The sequence below is a fragment of the Nymphalis io genome, chromosome 19, assembly GCF_905147045.1.
Source record: "Nymphalis io chromosome 19, ilAglIoxx1.1, whole genome shotgun sequence".
NCBI lineage: Eukaryota > Metazoa > Arthropoda > Insecta > Lepidoptera > Nymphalidae > Nymphalis > Nymphalis io.
Window position 1 is genome coordinate 6,500,713 of NC_065906.1, and position 19,031 is coordinate 6,519,743.

The 19,031-nt window shown below is 30.4% G+C and overlaps 2 protein-coding genes across 3 annotated transcripts in view; both read right to left on the reverse strand.

Annotated features, from left to right (window-relative positions):
• Window positions 1-275: 275 nt before the first annotated feature.
• On the reverse strand, window positions 276-17,841 carry LOC126775979 (senecionine N-oxygenase-like). 2 transcript variants are annotated; one of them, XM_050498222.1, is made up of 8 exons: window positions 17,643-17,841; window positions 7,330-7,523; window positions 6,360-6,498; window positions 4,542-4,713; window positions 4,124-4,396; window positions 3,468-3,628; window positions 2,836-2,979; window positions 276-2,458 (listed from the first exon to the last, which is right to left on the reverse strand). In XM_050498222.1, exons 1-8 carry the CDS (start codon window positions 17,730-17,732, stop codon window positions 2,249-2,251), a joined length of 1,383 nt encoding a protein of 460 aa, XP_050354179.1. In that variant the 5' UTR covers window positions 17,733-17,841; the 3' UTR covers window positions 276-2,248. The 2 variants fall into 2 exon arrangements, with proteins under 2 accessions (XP_050354179.1, XP_050354180.1); XM_050498223.1 differs by lacking the exon at window positions 17,643-17,841 and adding an exon at window positions 8,074-8,121.
• LOC126776038 (transcription initiation factor IIA subunit 2) overlaps window positions 276-19,031 on the reverse strand; it is a 61,135-nt gene continuing 42,379 nt past the window's right edge. Inside the window, exon 4 of the mRNA XM_050498295.1 lies at window positions 276-633. Within this exon, the coding sequence (XP_050354252.1) occupies window positions 590-633 (44 nt within the window). The 3' untranslated portion in view covers window positions 276-589. The remainder of the gene's footprint in view (window positions 634-19,031) is intronic.

The following is a 19,031-nucleotide window of genomic DNA, read 5'->3' on the forward strand; positions in this document are numbered from 1 at the left end:
ACCCAATAATGGCACTGATTCTATTGTACACCGTCTCTAAAGGAAATTAATTCGTCTAGTCTTAACATCAGACAAATCATATAAATGCCAAAGTTACTGCCTATCTGTTACCACATTATCACTAAAGCTCTAAACCGATAATAACCGACCTAGAGGTACCCTGGTACTTAGATAATGACATAGGATACATATTGTAGAATTTACGAGAAAAACATAATTGAAGTGGTTGGAGTCAAAAGGTTTTGTTATTAAATCTTAAGAAACCCGGCAAACTAATTCGAAATAATTATCATTAATATCGTCACACGCCAGACAAATTACAGCCTTTTTTTTTTTTTTTTTATAGTATAGGAAGGCGGACGAGCATTTGGGCCACCTGATGGTAAGTGGTCACCAAACGCCCTTAGACATTGGCAATGTAAAAAATGTTAACCATCGCTTACATCACCAATGCGCCACCAACCTTGGGAACTAAGATGTTATGTCCCTTGTGCCTGTAATTACACTGGCTCACTCACCCTTCAAACCGGAACACAACAATACCAAGTACTGCTGTTTTGCGGTAGAATATCTGATGAGTGGGTGGTACCTACCCAGACGAGCTTGCACAAAGCTCTACCACCAGTAAAAAGCCTTCCTTGTAAACGTTGCTTAGCGGCTGTTAAGTTAAATTTTGATTTCGCTCTTTTGACTTCATTGATTTAACAGTCGAAACTAGTCTCCCTCTAAACAACGTATATAAGTAGGGCCGTTCGACAAACAGAGAACTTAAAATTCACAATTACAATTTCACAATTTTTAGTGAAACAATGCTTATAATTTTTTTAATACATTACTCTAGTTTAATTAGAAATAACTTATTAAATTGACAAATACAGACATTCATATGTTAATTTCACTTATATTTCGCCTATTAATATTTTATTGTGGTATCAAGAGATTTTACATTATATCTTTTGATTGTCTACAGTAGGACTCAGTAGGGCTAGTCTGTAAGAACTTCCATCATTACACCTGTGAAATGTTGACAACCGAATTATGATGATATACAATTTTGATTCATGTATTCTTGAAATGTTATGATTATTATGGTCAATATCGCAAATCACTTTCCGACATTTCATGACGGTGAGCTTCGAGAGTGTTTAGAGTTTAGTTTAACTATTGCGTACAACAGAATCCCCATTAGTGGCTAAATAATTAATACTAATATTGAGAAAAGTCAATGTAAAAAAATAAAAAAGTATTCACCGTTAATTAGTTTAAATCGTTACATAAGTATACAGTCTGTTATTGGTTAGAGAAGTAACAGCTTTTTTAGCGTTTTGTCGTAATGTTAATGTCAATGTCAATTAAAATAGTCGATGTAATTACACATTGGTTTAAGCAAACGTTTTTTTTTATTCATTCAAACAAAAGTAAACATATTTTTTATTCTTGAAACCTATAAGCCTATTGAAAATTGTAATTAATCAAAAAAAAGTTAGAACAGCTTATTAAACTAAATTTAATTAAAACTGGCTAAGTACATATTATGGTGAAATTATTTATAAATAAATTGATAATTATTTACAATTTTCGGAGGTTATTATAAACTTAACGGTAACCTTATGCTTACCATAATATAATAATAAAATGCTTAATATAATAATAAAACTATTTAAATTTTAATTATATATCAAATACGTAAGCGGTAAAAATATTTAGCTTTTGCCCAGCCATCGGCCTGCTTTTACTAATACGATAAACAGTTTGTAAAAAACACAAACAGTAAATCTAGAGGGCCTTAAATCCGTCTTGTTCAATTTTAAAATATTTTTTAGAGTTAATTAAAGGTCAGAAGAAAATATAAAACTATTATAAACCACTAGAAATACAATCTTTACCTTAGGTTCTTTAATAGTGTGTTACTTATTAAATAATTACTGACAAAAATGGAAGACATTTATTTAAATCTCAATAATGAACATCTTACTAAAACCATAAGTATAGTGTTCTCAGCAAAGCTTGCATAACTAGAATCTTCTAAGTCTAAACCGGCAAAGACAAATATTTCACCTTTTTAAATCGATTTTCTTATATTTTGATCATTGAATTTAAGTTTTATTAATAAAAAAAACACAATTGAAATAAGCGTAGTAAACAAATGTTCGATATATGCATGTCTTCTTTTATTTTTAATAACGTTTATATGTTATATATTTTGATTTTACTTTGTTAGTCGGTATTCTAATGCATTTCATTGCGCTTATATCTCAACTGGACACTCTTCACCGCGACTCCCTCCACCGTTATGCCACCGTTTGTAATTCATCGAATCTACAACTTCGTAATCATAATCTCTATAATGCAGCAGATCCTCTAAACGATTCTTCGCATTAAAATCTCTAATTTCAGACAAAACTGGTGGCACTCTTGTTATACCCGCTTCCATTGTAAGGTTGGCGAAATATTGATCCTAGAATAAAAAGCAAATATATTTTTAAATTGTGAAATTACAGTTTTAAAAATTAAAAATAAACATTGTTAAATGCCTCTCATATATAGAAATAACGAGAAATGTACAAATGATTTAAAGTCGTAAGATTATTCTGAATAAAATGATAAATGTACACATTACTTACAATTATTTCTAATATGAGTAGTTTATCTACCGACAGTACACACAACAATATCTTACCACTTAAGGTAGTTTCCATTCATTTCGATAGTTTCCATGGTTGGCGGCGCATTAGCGATGTAAACAATCATTCTTTTATTCTTACTTCTGATGGTATTCTGATCAAGACGTCCAATTGACCAAATCATCCAAAAATTAAAAAAATAGCAACTTACCATGTCTGCACCCACAGTGTTAACATCAACGATCTTCTTACGCTGATGCTGAAGCTTAAAAACATGTGCGAGCCAGATCTTGAGCATTTCTTCCTGAGGAGGCAGTTTGAACTTTCCAGCGATCAGCGAAGCGATGTATTCTGCCTGGAATATGTTTATATATTTAGTTAATGTTTAAAAGTACTTTTTATATGCATGTTATTTAAAATCTTAGGTTTTTTTTTTATATGTCCGGGATGGCAAATGACTCTACTCCACCTGATGGTAAGTGGTAGTAGAGTCCAAACGCGACGACGGCCAGTACAGTCGGGAAGAATGTTCTGTACTAGCCGTCACCGCCTTGCCGGCCCGCAAGATGCCTCTTCACGCCTCGTTTGAAGGAACCCGGGTTGTAAGAGGAGGGGAACACGTGAGCTGGTAAGGATTACCATTTGGTAGTGCGACAAAGAAAGGAGTTGCCAAATTTCTTATATAGGTTAGGTTATATCATTTCATATTTAACATTCTTCATATTTATGGTAAAATTCGTAAATAATTATTTTACACAACGTAACGTACGTACGAAAGAATAGCCGTAACATTTATCAACCTTTAAACAAATAATTACTAATGAAAAAACTATTAAATCGTACCTGGGCATCCAGCACTCTGGTGATGACTTTGTTCACCACCCCTATGAAACTCATGCTAGGATGTCTAATGTTGACGATGTTCTGGTGCAATGGTAGTATAAACTTGCCAGAGACTGTAAGTCCACAGCTTTGATCCAAGAATGGGTGGAAAAACTCGTAACCTTATAAAGAAATAAAGATAGACGAAATATTAACTTTAATCAGGAAATATTCATTTAATCTCACAAAAATACTTTTAAGACCCTACAATCGGATTAGAATCTTTTGCATGAAATAGGAAAAAATAAACAAAACTTCAAGCTCTTGATGTTAGTATGATTTAAGGTTATCATTTATTTTAAGCTATGTTTTTTTTTGTATATGTGTGTTTGTTTTTTAATATAGTTGACCAGTACTGGTTCAAATCTACACATTTTGAGTGTAAATCTCATCTCGTACGAGAAGCAGTTAAAGAAAGCATCATGATAAAAACAAAATATGTTACATGACATTCTACCACATGTGTCCCACGAACTCGCATCAGAGAAGCGTAATTGAAATAACCTGGAAAAGTTCTCCTTAGTAGGACTTGTGTCTTTTACTGTATTATATATTGTTGTTTTGTGAACTATAAAACCTATCTAAATTGAAAAATATTATTGACCCATCTCATGTACCTGTACAAAATATGACGTCATCCACTTCTTCAAAAGTACCATCTTTAAAGACAACCCCATCCATCGTGAAAGCTTCTACGTCGGTTTTTTTAAAATAATGTTCTGAGAATTTGGGCTGATTGTAGACCAGATGATGGCTATGAAATAGTTTAGCTGTGACGTTATGTAATTGACCAGCAAGATCTAATCCCGACGGCCCAGCACCAATAAGCAGCACCCTTCGGTCTTTATATTTCTCTGGTTCTTTATAATCGTGACTGTGGATAATTGATCCTATAAATAAATAAAAAGTTACAAATAGTTAAATCCACAGTAATAGATACGTATGTACACAATATGTTATATATATATATAAACAGACTCAAATTTATTGCTATTCTAGACAAAGTTAAATTTAAATCTTTATTTAAATATTTACCATTGAAAATATCTTGTCCAGGTAACATGGGTAATGTAGGTCTTACATATTGACCATTAGCGATGATAACAAAATCACAAGATACCGTGTGATTACTTCTCTCATCAGTCTGTGTGTACGTCAACTCCCAGTGATGATTAAGCCACTTTACTGACGTAACTAAACGACGAATCTGTAAATAGAAAGCAAATGGTGATAAAAATAAACTGAACACTTAAAGAGTAACCTCTCAGTTTAAAAGATGTGTAAAAATAAATCTTCATTAAAATTCGAATCACATTATGTACATCTTTTATTTTTAAAAGAAGAAGAACCATAAAAGCTGAATCGTATATGGATAAAGAAATTCTTTTACAACGATTTATTGAACTAAAAAAAGGTTAACTTATGGACACAAATCAAACGCTTTATAGTATTGTTAACATCATAGTAATTTTATCTTTGTTCCTGTTTATTAACAATAAAATACTAATAAATAAGTTGGTATAAAGGTTACTTAATCGATCATAGAGAAGTTACGAAGTAGTGAGTCGGTTGGCGTGGTTGGTGGATGCTTGCCTTACACGCCGAAGGTTGTGGGTCCGATTCCCACCCAGGACAGATATTTGTGTGCATGAACTGTTTGCCCTGAGTCTGGGTGTAATTATCTATATAAGTATGTATTTACAAAAGAAAAATAGTATATGTAGTATATCAGTTGTCTGGTTGCCATAGTTCAAGCTCTGTACAAGCTTAATTTGGGATCGGATATATATGTAAAAAATGTCCAAAAATATATATATTAAAAATAAAGATAAAATCAATGAGGTAAACGCGTAAGTTTTTATAGTCATCCTGGAAAGTTATCTAAACTCATTTACTGCTTAGCTCCGTGGTTAAGATTAGTGACAATATTCTGCGGTAATTACAATAATAATCGCAAAACAATAGCGTACCTATTATTTAAACGTGTAGAATTAGTAACCAAGACACCTACGAAAATTGCTATTCAATTTCAAGGCTATTTATACTAATGTAATACTGTCACTTTTCATACAATAGTCATAATCTACATCTCCTTTAGATCAATTTGAGTTCTTGTCACGTTTTAATAGTGGGCTAGACCTTCCGTTGTGGAACATTTTAACTTTAACAATAGTCTTACAAGTGGATTGAGATTAACCATACTTGCATAAAAAAAATAAAGCGACTTAGAAAATAACATAAATCACAAGAACGAACTATTTTAATTATACCTAAGTCAAACATTTATCGAAGATTGTTAAAAAATTAACTTATCAAGAAAGACTCATTAGAAATAATTCATCGTATCTTTCACGACAATTTTTTTAAATTCAAGTTTTAAATCTTATCATAAATAAAGTAAGTGTAATTGATCAAATTATGTGGGTGGTATTACAATCACCGCTTTAGATTCACCGAAATTCCAAACCGTAAACTGACATCTATAGTATATTCCAAATACAAAAGGAGAGACAAATAAACAATTTTGACATCGAACTGACGCGATATCATTGGTCAAGATCTCAATAAATTATAATTTGAACTTTGGAAGCTAAATTAAAGTGGTTATAACAAGTTAAGTGGAATAGTATTGTATTATAAATAAAGGTAAGTTAATCAAAAACTGTTCGTAGTGCATAATACAGCCGAGCTATTGGCAAATAGCGTGGAATATGTAAATCTAAGTCTAATCTAATCTAATTTTGTTTATCTTTACTCCTTTTTCGATTAGAATAATTTATGTACAACATGATAAAAATATGTAGTAAGTACTATATAAAATTTGTATCATACTTATAAGACATACCTACTTACATGAATATTCGGCATCAAGTCAAAGTGTTTTACAAACGACCGTAAGTATTTGTAGAAGCAGGTTCCGGTTGGGTACGCGGGTGTGCTGTCTGGGAAAGGAAAACCTCCAAACTCCATTGTCTGTCGTGGTGTATTTGTTCTGGAAAATAAACGTAGTTACAGTAGCCTATAGCCTCGATAGCAGCCCTTTCTAAATAACATTTTGTTCGTGGTAGGGCTTTGTGTAAGCCCGTCTGCGTACCACCTCATCACATATTCTACTACCAAACAAAAATATGTACTATTACTGTGTACTTGCTCTTCATATGTACTATTATTGTATACTTACTCTTCAAATCGGAACACAACAATACTAAGTACTGCTGTTTTGCGGTAGAATATCAGATGAGTAGCCACCATTGTAAATTTTAATGGGCAATTTGCGACCGCAGTTGACATTATTCATTCGTATTAGCTCATACGAATAATAACCGGTTCCCTAAATTTTATACTCTAACTACATACCAAATCATATACTTTAAAGACAAGTTCATTACTATAATAATATAAAGATTAATATAAATAGATAACCCTAGATATAGTAAATAAATATCACAGCTACTGTTGGATTTTTAAATCAACACATAAATACATGACATCCGATTTCATTTTATCAATCATGTCCGGTTTTTATATTCAAGAAATAAATCCCTTTAATTATCCATGCGTAATTAAAAAGCGTCCCTATAAAAACATAAGTTTCGAGGTTGCATTACATCACGTAGGAACTTATAGGGAGTCGTAGGACTATTAATTCAAACATGATCGGTTACTGATGACGATAACGATTCGTTTCGGGTTTTATCAAACAAGCACTCATATTATACAATATACACCATGACATAAGAAATATAAAATGCATGTAGCGGTTTCGTTTTCATAATTGTTTAATACTACATTAAATAATATTGTATACTTATTTGACATTTACCTGAGATATTTATACATGCTAGTGAGCACGGGTGTCCCATCTTCATCTAAGCCCACGTGTGGGTCGAATCGCCAAGTACCACCAACATGCCGAGACGCCTCAAATACAGTAAAATTTACACCGAACTGTTTTAAATAACGCGAGACTGCTAGCCCGGAGTAACCCGCCCCTACTACGCAAGTGTGTGAATCCGGCTGAAAATAATAAAAATGTTACATTAAAAAATATAGTTTCAATATGAGAAGGACTTCGTGTATACTAATAATATTTTTTTGTTTAAATTCTCGGTACAGTTTAATCGATACAATATTCATATATGATGCCATATCATACATCTAACTCGGTATTTTGGATATTTTGTAGTGTCATCTCGTATTATATTCTTTTTGTGTAACGCTGCAGATATATACAGATTTTTGTTTCATCAGAAAAGAAAAAAAAACAGCTGTTTACAATCTCAGTGCTCGAATCTCCCTTCGGGATGTTTTTAACTTAGTTGGAATACTTACAATATTGTACACATCCACAATATACATTATAATATTATACAGAATCAGAGATATTATAAGGACATAATAAAATTCCATATTATTAACACTTATTTTTATTTAAATCGAATGACGCCTAAGCTTTTTACATTACTAAGAACAAATTGCCAGGTGTACAATAATAACCAAATACTAAACAAAAAACGCATACAAAAACCAAAACCACAAATTAGTTTACAATAAGCTCGTAATTAACCTTCAAATCGAATTGGTCGGTATTTCCAATCATGAGATCAGTACCGACATCTGTTTACATGCGATGCTTATAACCTCGTACTGCCCGCATTTTTTTGCATAACGTATTATGGTATGTTATAAATTTTCCAAGTATACGCAGAAAGACGCATCCATAAATTCAAGACGACCTTGAATTACTTGTTGCAACAAAACTTGTTGATGTTTAACAGCTTATATAATACTAGTGTTACCCTATGTAAAATATTTTATAAATTAATAATAGAAAAATGTAAACTTTTTTTTTTAAATTAATTTACAATTGACTTGAATAGTTATATCTCATCATCATTTGTTTTCCCAAAGCCTGTGTACAATGTACTTTTCTTCCATACATCTCGTCATATTCACAGTCAATCCTCTTTTGTACATAATATTTATATATACATATAATAAATCTGTAACTAATCGCTGTCTGTACAAGAAAGATCTGGAATCTGGAATCTGGAAGTGCTATGTACTATATGTGTAATTGACATGCATATTATATATACTATTATTGTTTTATAAATTATTTTTTCAATGCTTTATATTTATGTTGTAAGTGTGCTATTACAAATAAATAAATAAAAAGATATATGAGTAAAACTATAACCGGGGGCCTTTATCAAGCCAATAGAACCCAAAACAATGATTGTTAGAATTATTGTCTGTTTTTCTGTGTGTTTGTGTACGCTAATCTTAGAAACGGCTTAACCGATTGTTTTATTTTAACAGGTTCATAAATAACAAATGTCAATTTATAGAATCACGTCGAACATTTTTTTCGATAAATTTGATATAAAATAACTGTTCAGTTGAATTGGTTAAAACGTATAATAAATCATAGTTTATTATTTTACATAATGATGTCGTGCCGGGACCGATATCCGTCGAGATTTCCCCTCGAAGTTGTTAGTGAATATGTAAGTAGCAAAGATAATTATCCGGTCAAAGTAGTCTTATTGTACATAATTTTATAACTTTTGTCTAATCTCTTTTTTTTGGGCGCATCAAGGTCATGTCGTGCCGGGACCGATATACGTCGAGGGGAAACCTCTCGAAGTTGTTAGTGAATATACCTACCTAGGACAGATAATACAAGTCGGTAGGAACAACTTCGAGAAGGAAGCCGATCGAAGAATTCGCTTGGGATCTTCAACCGATGCGTCTTACCTGCCATGACATACGGTGCCGAAACGTGGACACTAGCTGCGGGACTAGTCCACAAATTCAAAGTCGCTCAGCGTGCTATGGAGCGAGCTATGCTCGGAGTACCTTTGAAGGATAAGATCAGGAATGAGATTATCCGAAAAAGAAAAGGGGTCACCGACATAGCTTGCAAAATTAGCAGGCTGAAGTGGCAGTGGGCTGGTCACGTATGTCGTAGGACCGATGGCCGTTGGAGCAGACGAGTCCTAGAGTGGAGACCGCGAAACAGCAAGCGCAGCGTAGGGCGCCCTCCAGCTATGTGGACCGACGACCTTAAGAAGGAGGCGGGCACCAACTTGATGCGGAAGGCGGAGGACAGGGAGCTTTGGCGCACCTTGGGAGAGGCCTATGTTCAGCGGTGGACAATGATTGGCTGTTGATTGATTGATTGAAAATAATGATGATTGAAAGGTTATTATATAAGAGATTAAGAACTTCCAATGTAAGTTTAACTCAGATTTATATGATCAATCATATTAAATAAGATATGCAGCTTATGCTGGTATATGTCGGTTAACTCGCCCGTGCGTAGATATATGTCTATCTTTTAAGATTGACTATAAACCTTTTGTATGGTTATCAACTTTGTTCTAAGATAATGCATTATTTGCACCGTCGTTTTTATAAAATATTAATTCTTATGAAAGATATCGAGATAAGACCGAAAATAGACATAGACAGTTTTTAGTACTTTTTATAATTTTAACATATTATTAAAAACGGTTAGTTGAGTAGGTTATTTGAAAATACTCATATATACATACGTATTTATTTTCGGTTTATAAATAACTTTGTAAGTTGAAGTAGGTATTAAAGCAGTATAGGTTAGGTAGATATTTCGTTTTACTGCCGCATTTTTTTTTCATAATTTTGTTAAATTTATACTTAGCCGGTTAGTTTGACAAGTGAAGTAAAGCCTTAAATAAATACAAATCGTGACCACATGGAATGGTGGCACGAATGCTAGCCGCATTTACCCTTTGAATCGCAATTCCGATTCACTGGACAAAAAATAAACCACTTAGTCGATGGCATTTACATTATCATATGTAAATAAATGTTTTAGAACTAGAATATATGTGTGTTTTTGTTTGTAGAATTAATAATGTAACTGTTTATTATAAATCAATAATAAACAAAAAAAATAACAAAATTGTTTGTTATTGTTCAATCGAATAATAAGCCGTAACATAGATACTTAAATTGAAGTCATTGCTTAAAGGACACGGCAACATTAAGTGATTTAACACTTGCAGCCACAAATTAAGTCATAACTAATCATTATTCAATTAATGTGGGTTAAGTATCAACTTAACCTACTGATACCATTTACATTGGGAATTATATGGGGAAATACATTAAGGAAACCTGGTTTTTATCTTAGTAATAAAACTCGCATGAGCCGTGCCCCAATAGATAAGTTTCATAGACTTTAACCGAAAAGTTTAAATACGAGCAAACACTATCGAATTTTCTTATGCTTAATTTGTTTTTATAATTCATCTAGGGCTAGGCGGTGAAGGAAAACATCGTGAGGAAATACATATGTTTGTGTTGAATAAAATTCTGAAACTGTTTGTGTTCCAGCCAACTATGAATTTAATCTATGAGTACAAATAACTAAAACAACGTGTATATCTGTGATTTCAAAATAAATGCCTCTTTTTAAGTTTATATCTGTTTGAGTTATAATATATAAAACCAAAAAAATATTCTTATTTTTTGCCGCTGCTACCTAATAATTGAATAATTTTATCTGTATATTCGAATAGGCATTACATACATATGTATATATTAAAATGTCAGATTTTGAAGAATTTTCGTCACTAACCGGATTCCAAGCGGGTGAAGTTTCGGCTTTTGCTAATTTTTAGCAAAATCGATCGCGTCTTGTTATTTTTTACCTATTATGAAAAAGGTTGCCTAAACTTAAATATTTATTATTAGTTGCAGCATACAGCACAAAACATATAAAACAAATAAATACATTTTTTTATATTTTCCATAAACTAAACGTATGTGACATTGAAAGGATCTCTTTTATTTATTATGTCTTAAAGATTGTGCTTGATACTAAAACTTAATTGCGATATTTTTATAGCATATTTAATATATATTTGAATATAAAGATATTCAAATATATATTATCATACTAATATCGATATAATATAAACAATTAATTCGTTACTTTACATCATCATATGACATTAAGTAAAGACATAAGTAACAGTCTTAAAAAAATATCCCACAACTGGACTAAAGCCTCCTCTCCTTTTAAGGAAAAGGTCAATATTACATGTTCGAACCTGCTTTCTTCAGAGTGATTCCATGTGTTTTGTCCACTGGGTCACCGCGGTTCACTATATAAACTATTTAGTAATCATAAGATAAACGATCTTTAGCGCCATCATCACATGACTGGAAATTGCGAGAGTGGAATAGTTAATTAGTTACACAAGAACTCAATTTCTAATTTATATGTGTTAAGAATACAAGCTACAACGGATTAAATAATAAATGATGTTAGAGATTATGGACTTTGTAGCTAAAATAATATGAATCACTATTACATACTTATTTAGACATATCCTTATTCATTGCTTGCATTACAGTTACATTTCATCAGTATATGTAACAATTTGTTACGTATTATTTTATAAATTACATTATACGTCCAATAGGTGCATAAAATAGTGGCCGCAGTTTTGTACATAAATATATCTTTAGAATATTTAAAGCATAACTGCCGTCTTATTTATATATATCTCAGAATATTAACTGCATTTTTTAATAAATTAAATGTAATTGAGTTTTTATGTAAAGAAGTTGACTCATGGCCTTAACCTTAACGCTATCATTATATTATAAAATACTAGCGAAACACATTTATCTGTTTATTAATATTTATTTAATCTATTTCAATTATTCAAAGGTATAATGTTTTGTGCAAAATATTCGTGTCGCTTATAATAGCTGATACATATTTGCATTTTATCTCAAGGATTTCAGGTTATCGTAATAATTTTAACGATCGAAATTAACTAGCGTTATCGCTATCCCACAATGTAGAAGGCGGTCTCTGCATTCAACTGTATGCCATCATTTTTACTGCCCATGACACCATTGCTCACTGAAGAGTCAATGTTGTTTGTGTCGGTCGGTCAAAAATAATAATAAAACGTTTCACGTTGATCACATATATTTTTTAGGTATTTTAACCTATAACGCCGTGCCTTTTTTGAGTTTTTTATTTTTTGATATTTCTCAGAGAACGTAAATATTTATAAGCTATATGAAAAATACTAACCAATAATTATTATGATTCTATATTGTCATAAACTATTAGAATAATGTATATTATAGGTATAATTAAAAATAAAAATCTTTAGTAATTAATTTGCTAGAAATTTATTCATTTATATTTTAACAAAAGCTTGCATCATTGAACAAGTACTAAAATAAAATCATACTTTATAGTAATATAAAAAGAAAATATGGCATGATCTTAATATATAGTAAGTAATATGTATTATAAAGTGGCAAGTCTTGTTCGTTATGTCTCTTAACTCTTTCGTAAAGTTTAATTTTATGAGCTATAAGAAATTATTTAAACTTATTTAAAGATGAAATTGTCCAACTTTAAAAACCATAAAACTTATACGGAAGTGAATAATATATTTCAAAAATATTAACATCTTACATAGATAAGTTACAAATAATCACATTTCTTGTTATAGTTACATAAAAATTAATAATTAATCGTAACGTTATTTAAAATGTTAAAGTTGATAAATTATATATAAATTGAACCATTAAAATCATCTAATTATAAGACAAATATAATAAGACAAATAAGTAAATAAAGTTGATATTTAAACTTCTTTAATTTCACTTAAATAGTTTCAAAAGGTGTCAAAAGATGTGGAAAATATCTATCAAATTAATCTTAATAGGTACGAATTTAGCGAGAGGTATAAATACCTGCGTACCTACGTACCCACCCGTGTAAAATTCGGATATCTATTAAAGTCGTAATTGAAAATCAACTAATAAAAATATCTCGTCTTTCATAAAATCAATTTTACAATATACATATTTTACGAACCAATATTTATTTAAAAATTTACATTTGTTCTACATTATATATAAATCCCACCAAAAACATTGTCATTTAAAGTAACGTCAAGATGAGTACATATTGCTTGCACTCTATAAAACTGAGCAGATCTAATGGAGCGCCAAGCTCCTTGCTCAACACGCCCTAACATTATACTCATTAACTACCGTAGCGTATAGCTTTCTGCGTGAATCTTAATCTTAAGTTCTTCACAAACCCAACCTTAGTCAAAGTGTGTGGCTTGGCCGTTTTTTTACTCAAGGACCTATTGGCACAAAATTAACGTCTAGTTAGTAAATTACTTTCTGTTCATAAGTCCATAGGAGTGTCTACGTCAGTCTTACGAAACTGATTGACGATTACTGACACCCGAATGGAAGAGATTGTTCAATTTATTAAGAAAAATATTAGGGACCTCCACTCCTCTGTTGCTCCAGGGCCTCCAACTCTAAATCCGGCTCTGATTAAGAAATTATAAAAAATTGTAAAAAATTTGCTATAGCTATTTAGAAGAACGCACGTAGCTCACTTGACCATTCATCGAAGAATTTAATTATATAACACTCCTGTTGAATAACATAGCATCATTGCAAAACTTTTATTGATTAGTCGTACAAATTACTAAGATAATATTACTTAGTTTATTGTTATTTCCTCCATAACAAGCAAATTTAATACACAGTTTAATTACGCCATTATAATGTAAGACATTTTCAATTGAAAATGATAATTTTAACAGAAAAACATACTTTTTTATTCTAGTCTGGTTTTATTCGTTTAGCTTACTACTCTTTTTACATAGAGATAAAAAAAACTTTCAATCTAAGCAATTGAGTGAGAGGGAGAGCTCAACAAGTGTTAGATACATTATGTATTTTTGTGTACCCTTGACAATGTGTATTCAAAATTTTATGATGATCGGTTGAGTACATACCGTAAAAAACAAACTTACTTTCGTATTATTAATATTAGTTAGAATTTCAGAAAAATAAAATATATAATAGCAATTGTTTCTACGTAGTTTTGCGATGAGGCAATATAAGATCTGTGTTTACGAATATGGAGAGATATTATGCGAGCCGGTTGCGAAACGCTTCCCGTTTCGCCTTGAGCAAGTTACAGCGCTTTGTGTGCATGGCGGTCCACAGGGCACAAGTATACATTAAATAAACGACAGCGTTTAAATTCAAAAACACATTTACATCTAAATAACTATAGTAATTACGTACTCTTTATTTACACCATCAAAAACGAATGTATAGAGTCGTAATTATCATTCATCAATTCCTTTTTTTTTTAAATTAACTATTTCATTTTATTATCTTCAGGTGCCGATTATAACCTCAAAATGCAAATTTCGAGAGCCGAAGCCCAATAATGCTGTTCTCAGAAATCTTTCCATGTATCCGCCTGTACAAATTAAGCGTAAGGTACAACAAAATATTTCTAGTTAAAAATTTAATGCGCATTGTATACTAAAATGCAAAATCATTACAGATTATTATTATAACAAATTCAATAATAAGTATTTATCATTTTTTCTGTAATACTTTTAAGGCGAAAATATTTACCTATAAGCATAGCAATCTGTATGTAGCAATAACAAACTGTAAAGCTAAGACAGAATAATAAATAAACAGACACAACACAAATATAATACAAACAAATCTTGTAACGATGTATTCAACTGATATTACTATAATTATAAACATATTAAGAATTATTAAAGTAAAAGTGCTCGTACGAAAGTTCAATATCCTATTTTATAAACAACTAGGTAGATACAAAACAGCACGCAATCCAACATTTAGTTAAACCGACGATCCGTCTCGACTATTTCGTTCTTATTCAATAAAGATTTCTTCTGAAATATAATTTTAAAACTACACACGAATATTATTAAGCCAATGTATGTCGCCCTAACCGATCTGAGATTTATTAAACTCATAAAAGATTTTTGGAGGAGGTAACCGGTATTTATCCTACAGCGCCCAAATCACCGATATCTCTCCGATCTTCATCTTATATTGAATTGCATTTTAATGTACCAAAATATAAACATACTAAGAACTTTACTAATAGAACTCTCAAGGCCGTCAAGTATGATGAATTCTTACAAAAAACCCTTTCTTAGAGGATAACCTATTAATATATAAAATATCAAAATATCTACTTAATAGTTTTGGCTGTGCGTTAACAGAGTTAGTCAGAATAAACGAGTTTTTAATTAGATATAGATAAGCTGATTGTATACAAACAAAGGTTTCTTTTTGTGTTATGATTATGATATCATTCATTAAATCCTTATATTTACAATATAAAAATAATATAACATACAAATAAAAACCTTATTTATAAAAATTCGTAAATTACTTTTAATTAATGAAATTTAGTTTATAGATCGCGTAATATATGTAGTACTAAATTTTTTTTAACACATTTTTTTTAAATTATTAAATAATATGTTAATATAATTTAATAATAAGATTGTTAAGCGGTCAGTGCTCTACAAAAACTTAACCGGTTTCCGTTCCGTTTCTTAGAATATTTTTTGCTCATACAAAATTACTATAAACCAAAAGTAAGATTAAACGTGTACATAAGATTTTAAGCAATGTATAAAATCTTAATACACTATTTTCTAAACTCTCGAGGTAAAATAAAATAGGATTTCTATATGATAAAATAATTATTTCTTAACTGCTTTGACATTAAAAATTGCTAGCAGATTTAGTATTTCTTAGAAATGTTAGAGGTGTAGACATACATAACAGATAAGTAAATAAGGAAATTTATTTAAATATTATAAAAAAAGTTCAAACATTTTTCGCTTACGTAATATTCGTAGCAATACGAGTGGTTAAGCAATGCATAATAGTCATAGGTAACACTTAGATATATCTAAGACATAACTTAAAAAATACTTAATATTGTTAGTAAAGAATAATTGTACAATATTCATTTTATATTAAAAATCAAAGAATGTATATAATGTTTTTATTTTTATTTTAGTATTCCTACAATACGTTTATCTACTTACTATTCTACGTACTTAATTACTTCGTCTTGTAAATGCAAATTTAGTAATTAATCCTAAATCCCCATTTAAAACCATTAAACCGTCAGATCGGTGTGAAAGTGTTGAATAGATGCTGATATAATACCGGAAACAATAATAACTAAAAACGACAAACGACTTGGCAGTTTTAGAATATGCACACCAAAAAACATTTACAAAAATTCTTTTACGAGGTACATAAGTGTTTCTTTCATTTAAAAGACCTATTGAAGTAATGCAATACATGTATTTATTTTAGCAATATATTTAGGTTGTTAAATATTTGTTTTATACTTTTCGTTAATATAATATATTATATATTTATATTAAGTAGTATCGCCATCCTCTTGTCTAGTATAGATTTATATAGTTTTGGGCGTAATATTAAAAATTAAAATAGGTATATACTACAACATGAAATAGTAATACTCAGTAATAACTTAAAACAAAATGTATGTGGCTCTTTATAACAGTAATACTTTCAAAGTGCAGTTGAATTATTTAGAGTTTGCGTAAAATGTAATATAAGTATTAGGTAGTAATAACGTTTGTTTCGGTAGAATATAATATATATAACATTTAAAGAGTAGGTAAATAATAACATTATTTAAAAATGTTAGAGTTTATATGGTTGAATGCAGTAATCTCGGAATCTACCATTTCGATTTGATAAATTCTATGAACACATATATACTTTGCTGTCGTTTGTTTTATAAACCGGTTAATCGTTAATGTATTGCATAACATTTGATTTATATCATGCAATTAATTGAATGCAAGCTAAGATTATTTCCTTAAGTTATATTTAATTCCAACTAAGATTATTTTTATACAGATTAAATGATAATGCAAATAAATTACCGACAGAGAAACGAAACGCAATTAATATTCATACTTTATATAGAGTAACGGATTATTACAGACTTAATTAATTCAAACAACGCACAAGATATAACTAATGAAGTTTTTACTATAGAATATAAAATACAGTTTTTTCGTTGTGATAAAAACAATACAGAATTTAAAATTATTAAATTAATTAGCCTTTTAAAAAATTTATAAATTGCATTTAAATATATATGCATCTATTATATAAATATAATAGATGTATAAAATAAACTCTTGTCTTATAAAATTAATGTTTTAGTATTAAATAAGATCTTACCAAAGAAAGTGCGAGGCCTCCAATGATGTTACTGTTTAAGCATATTAATAATATAATATACGACCACAAAGCACTTATTAAATACATCATGTTTTATTTTAAATATCACTATCCGCTTATAATATCTTTCGTGTGAGCCGCATCAAACTTTTTTTAGTGAATGGATTCGCGTAAGTCTGTTCTTGTCGAGCGATCGAACAGCGAATGAGGTTCTGCTTCCAAAGTGAGGGCTGAATGGGGACCCAACCAACCTTAGCAGTCAAGGCTCATTGACTCACATACCTGACGCTGTTCTTAAAGTTTACAAAAAACGATAAACACTTACGTAGTTAATTAAACTGTAAACACTTATCGCTGCATCAATCATTCCACTTTTTAATTGTTTGTTTCTTCAAAATAAAAGTTTTAATTCTATTTTAACGATTCTAACGATTCCACGAAGAATTATGTTTCAAATTTAATGTAAATGAATTTTTTATCTTCAAATTAATTATCAAAATAACTAACTAATTAATTTTAACTAAAATAATACCTGCTTATCAATATGTTAGAAGTCGTTTGTTTTACAAAAAGTATTATTATATGAATTTTAATTAATTAAGTTTTATTATTACGGAAATATAGGGAACTGGTGACCTAAATATATGTAGACAGCTTCTATAGGATGATAATTAACTTTTATATTCAAATAATCCGCAAAATAATAACAAATTAGGTACGTCAGGCATTATGTTTATAATGACTGCAATGAAAAATAGATATTAGTGTACCTTAAACTGGTAGTTCTGACTTAGATATTCGGCAGTTTGATAGCAAAGATTTTGACATATATCATATTCGTCTTCATCGAGTTTTCTTTAATTCTAAAAATGTTTCGAGACTTACATGCGAATTTATACTGTTTATTTAAAAAGCTTTCGAGCCACATTTGCCCTAATTATAAACGTTGATACTGATTATTATAACACAAAAAATAACACCGTATCTGTTAGATAAAAGCCTAAAAGATGATGCAGTGGCTGGAACATGAATCTTAAGCAGAGAATGCGGGTTCAAACTCAAGCAGGCAAAATAAATACAAAATAAGCACATGCATACTCAGTTCAGCACCAACTGAGTATTCATGTGAAAACATCGTGAGGATATTTCTTTTGAAATTCCACCACTTGCGCAACCAACCCGCCTAAAACCAACGTTGCGTACAAGGCTCCAATCCTAATCAAGAGGAGAGAAGGCTTTTGCCTAGCCATGCGACATAAACAAGCATTTTTTTGTCTTTGTCTATTATTCATTTTACCAATCGAAGCGAAAGCGAAAGTCTTTAAACGATAAAATGATCTCAATCATCGTCTTTAAGTACTAATACATCATTATTTTGAATCTCAAAAG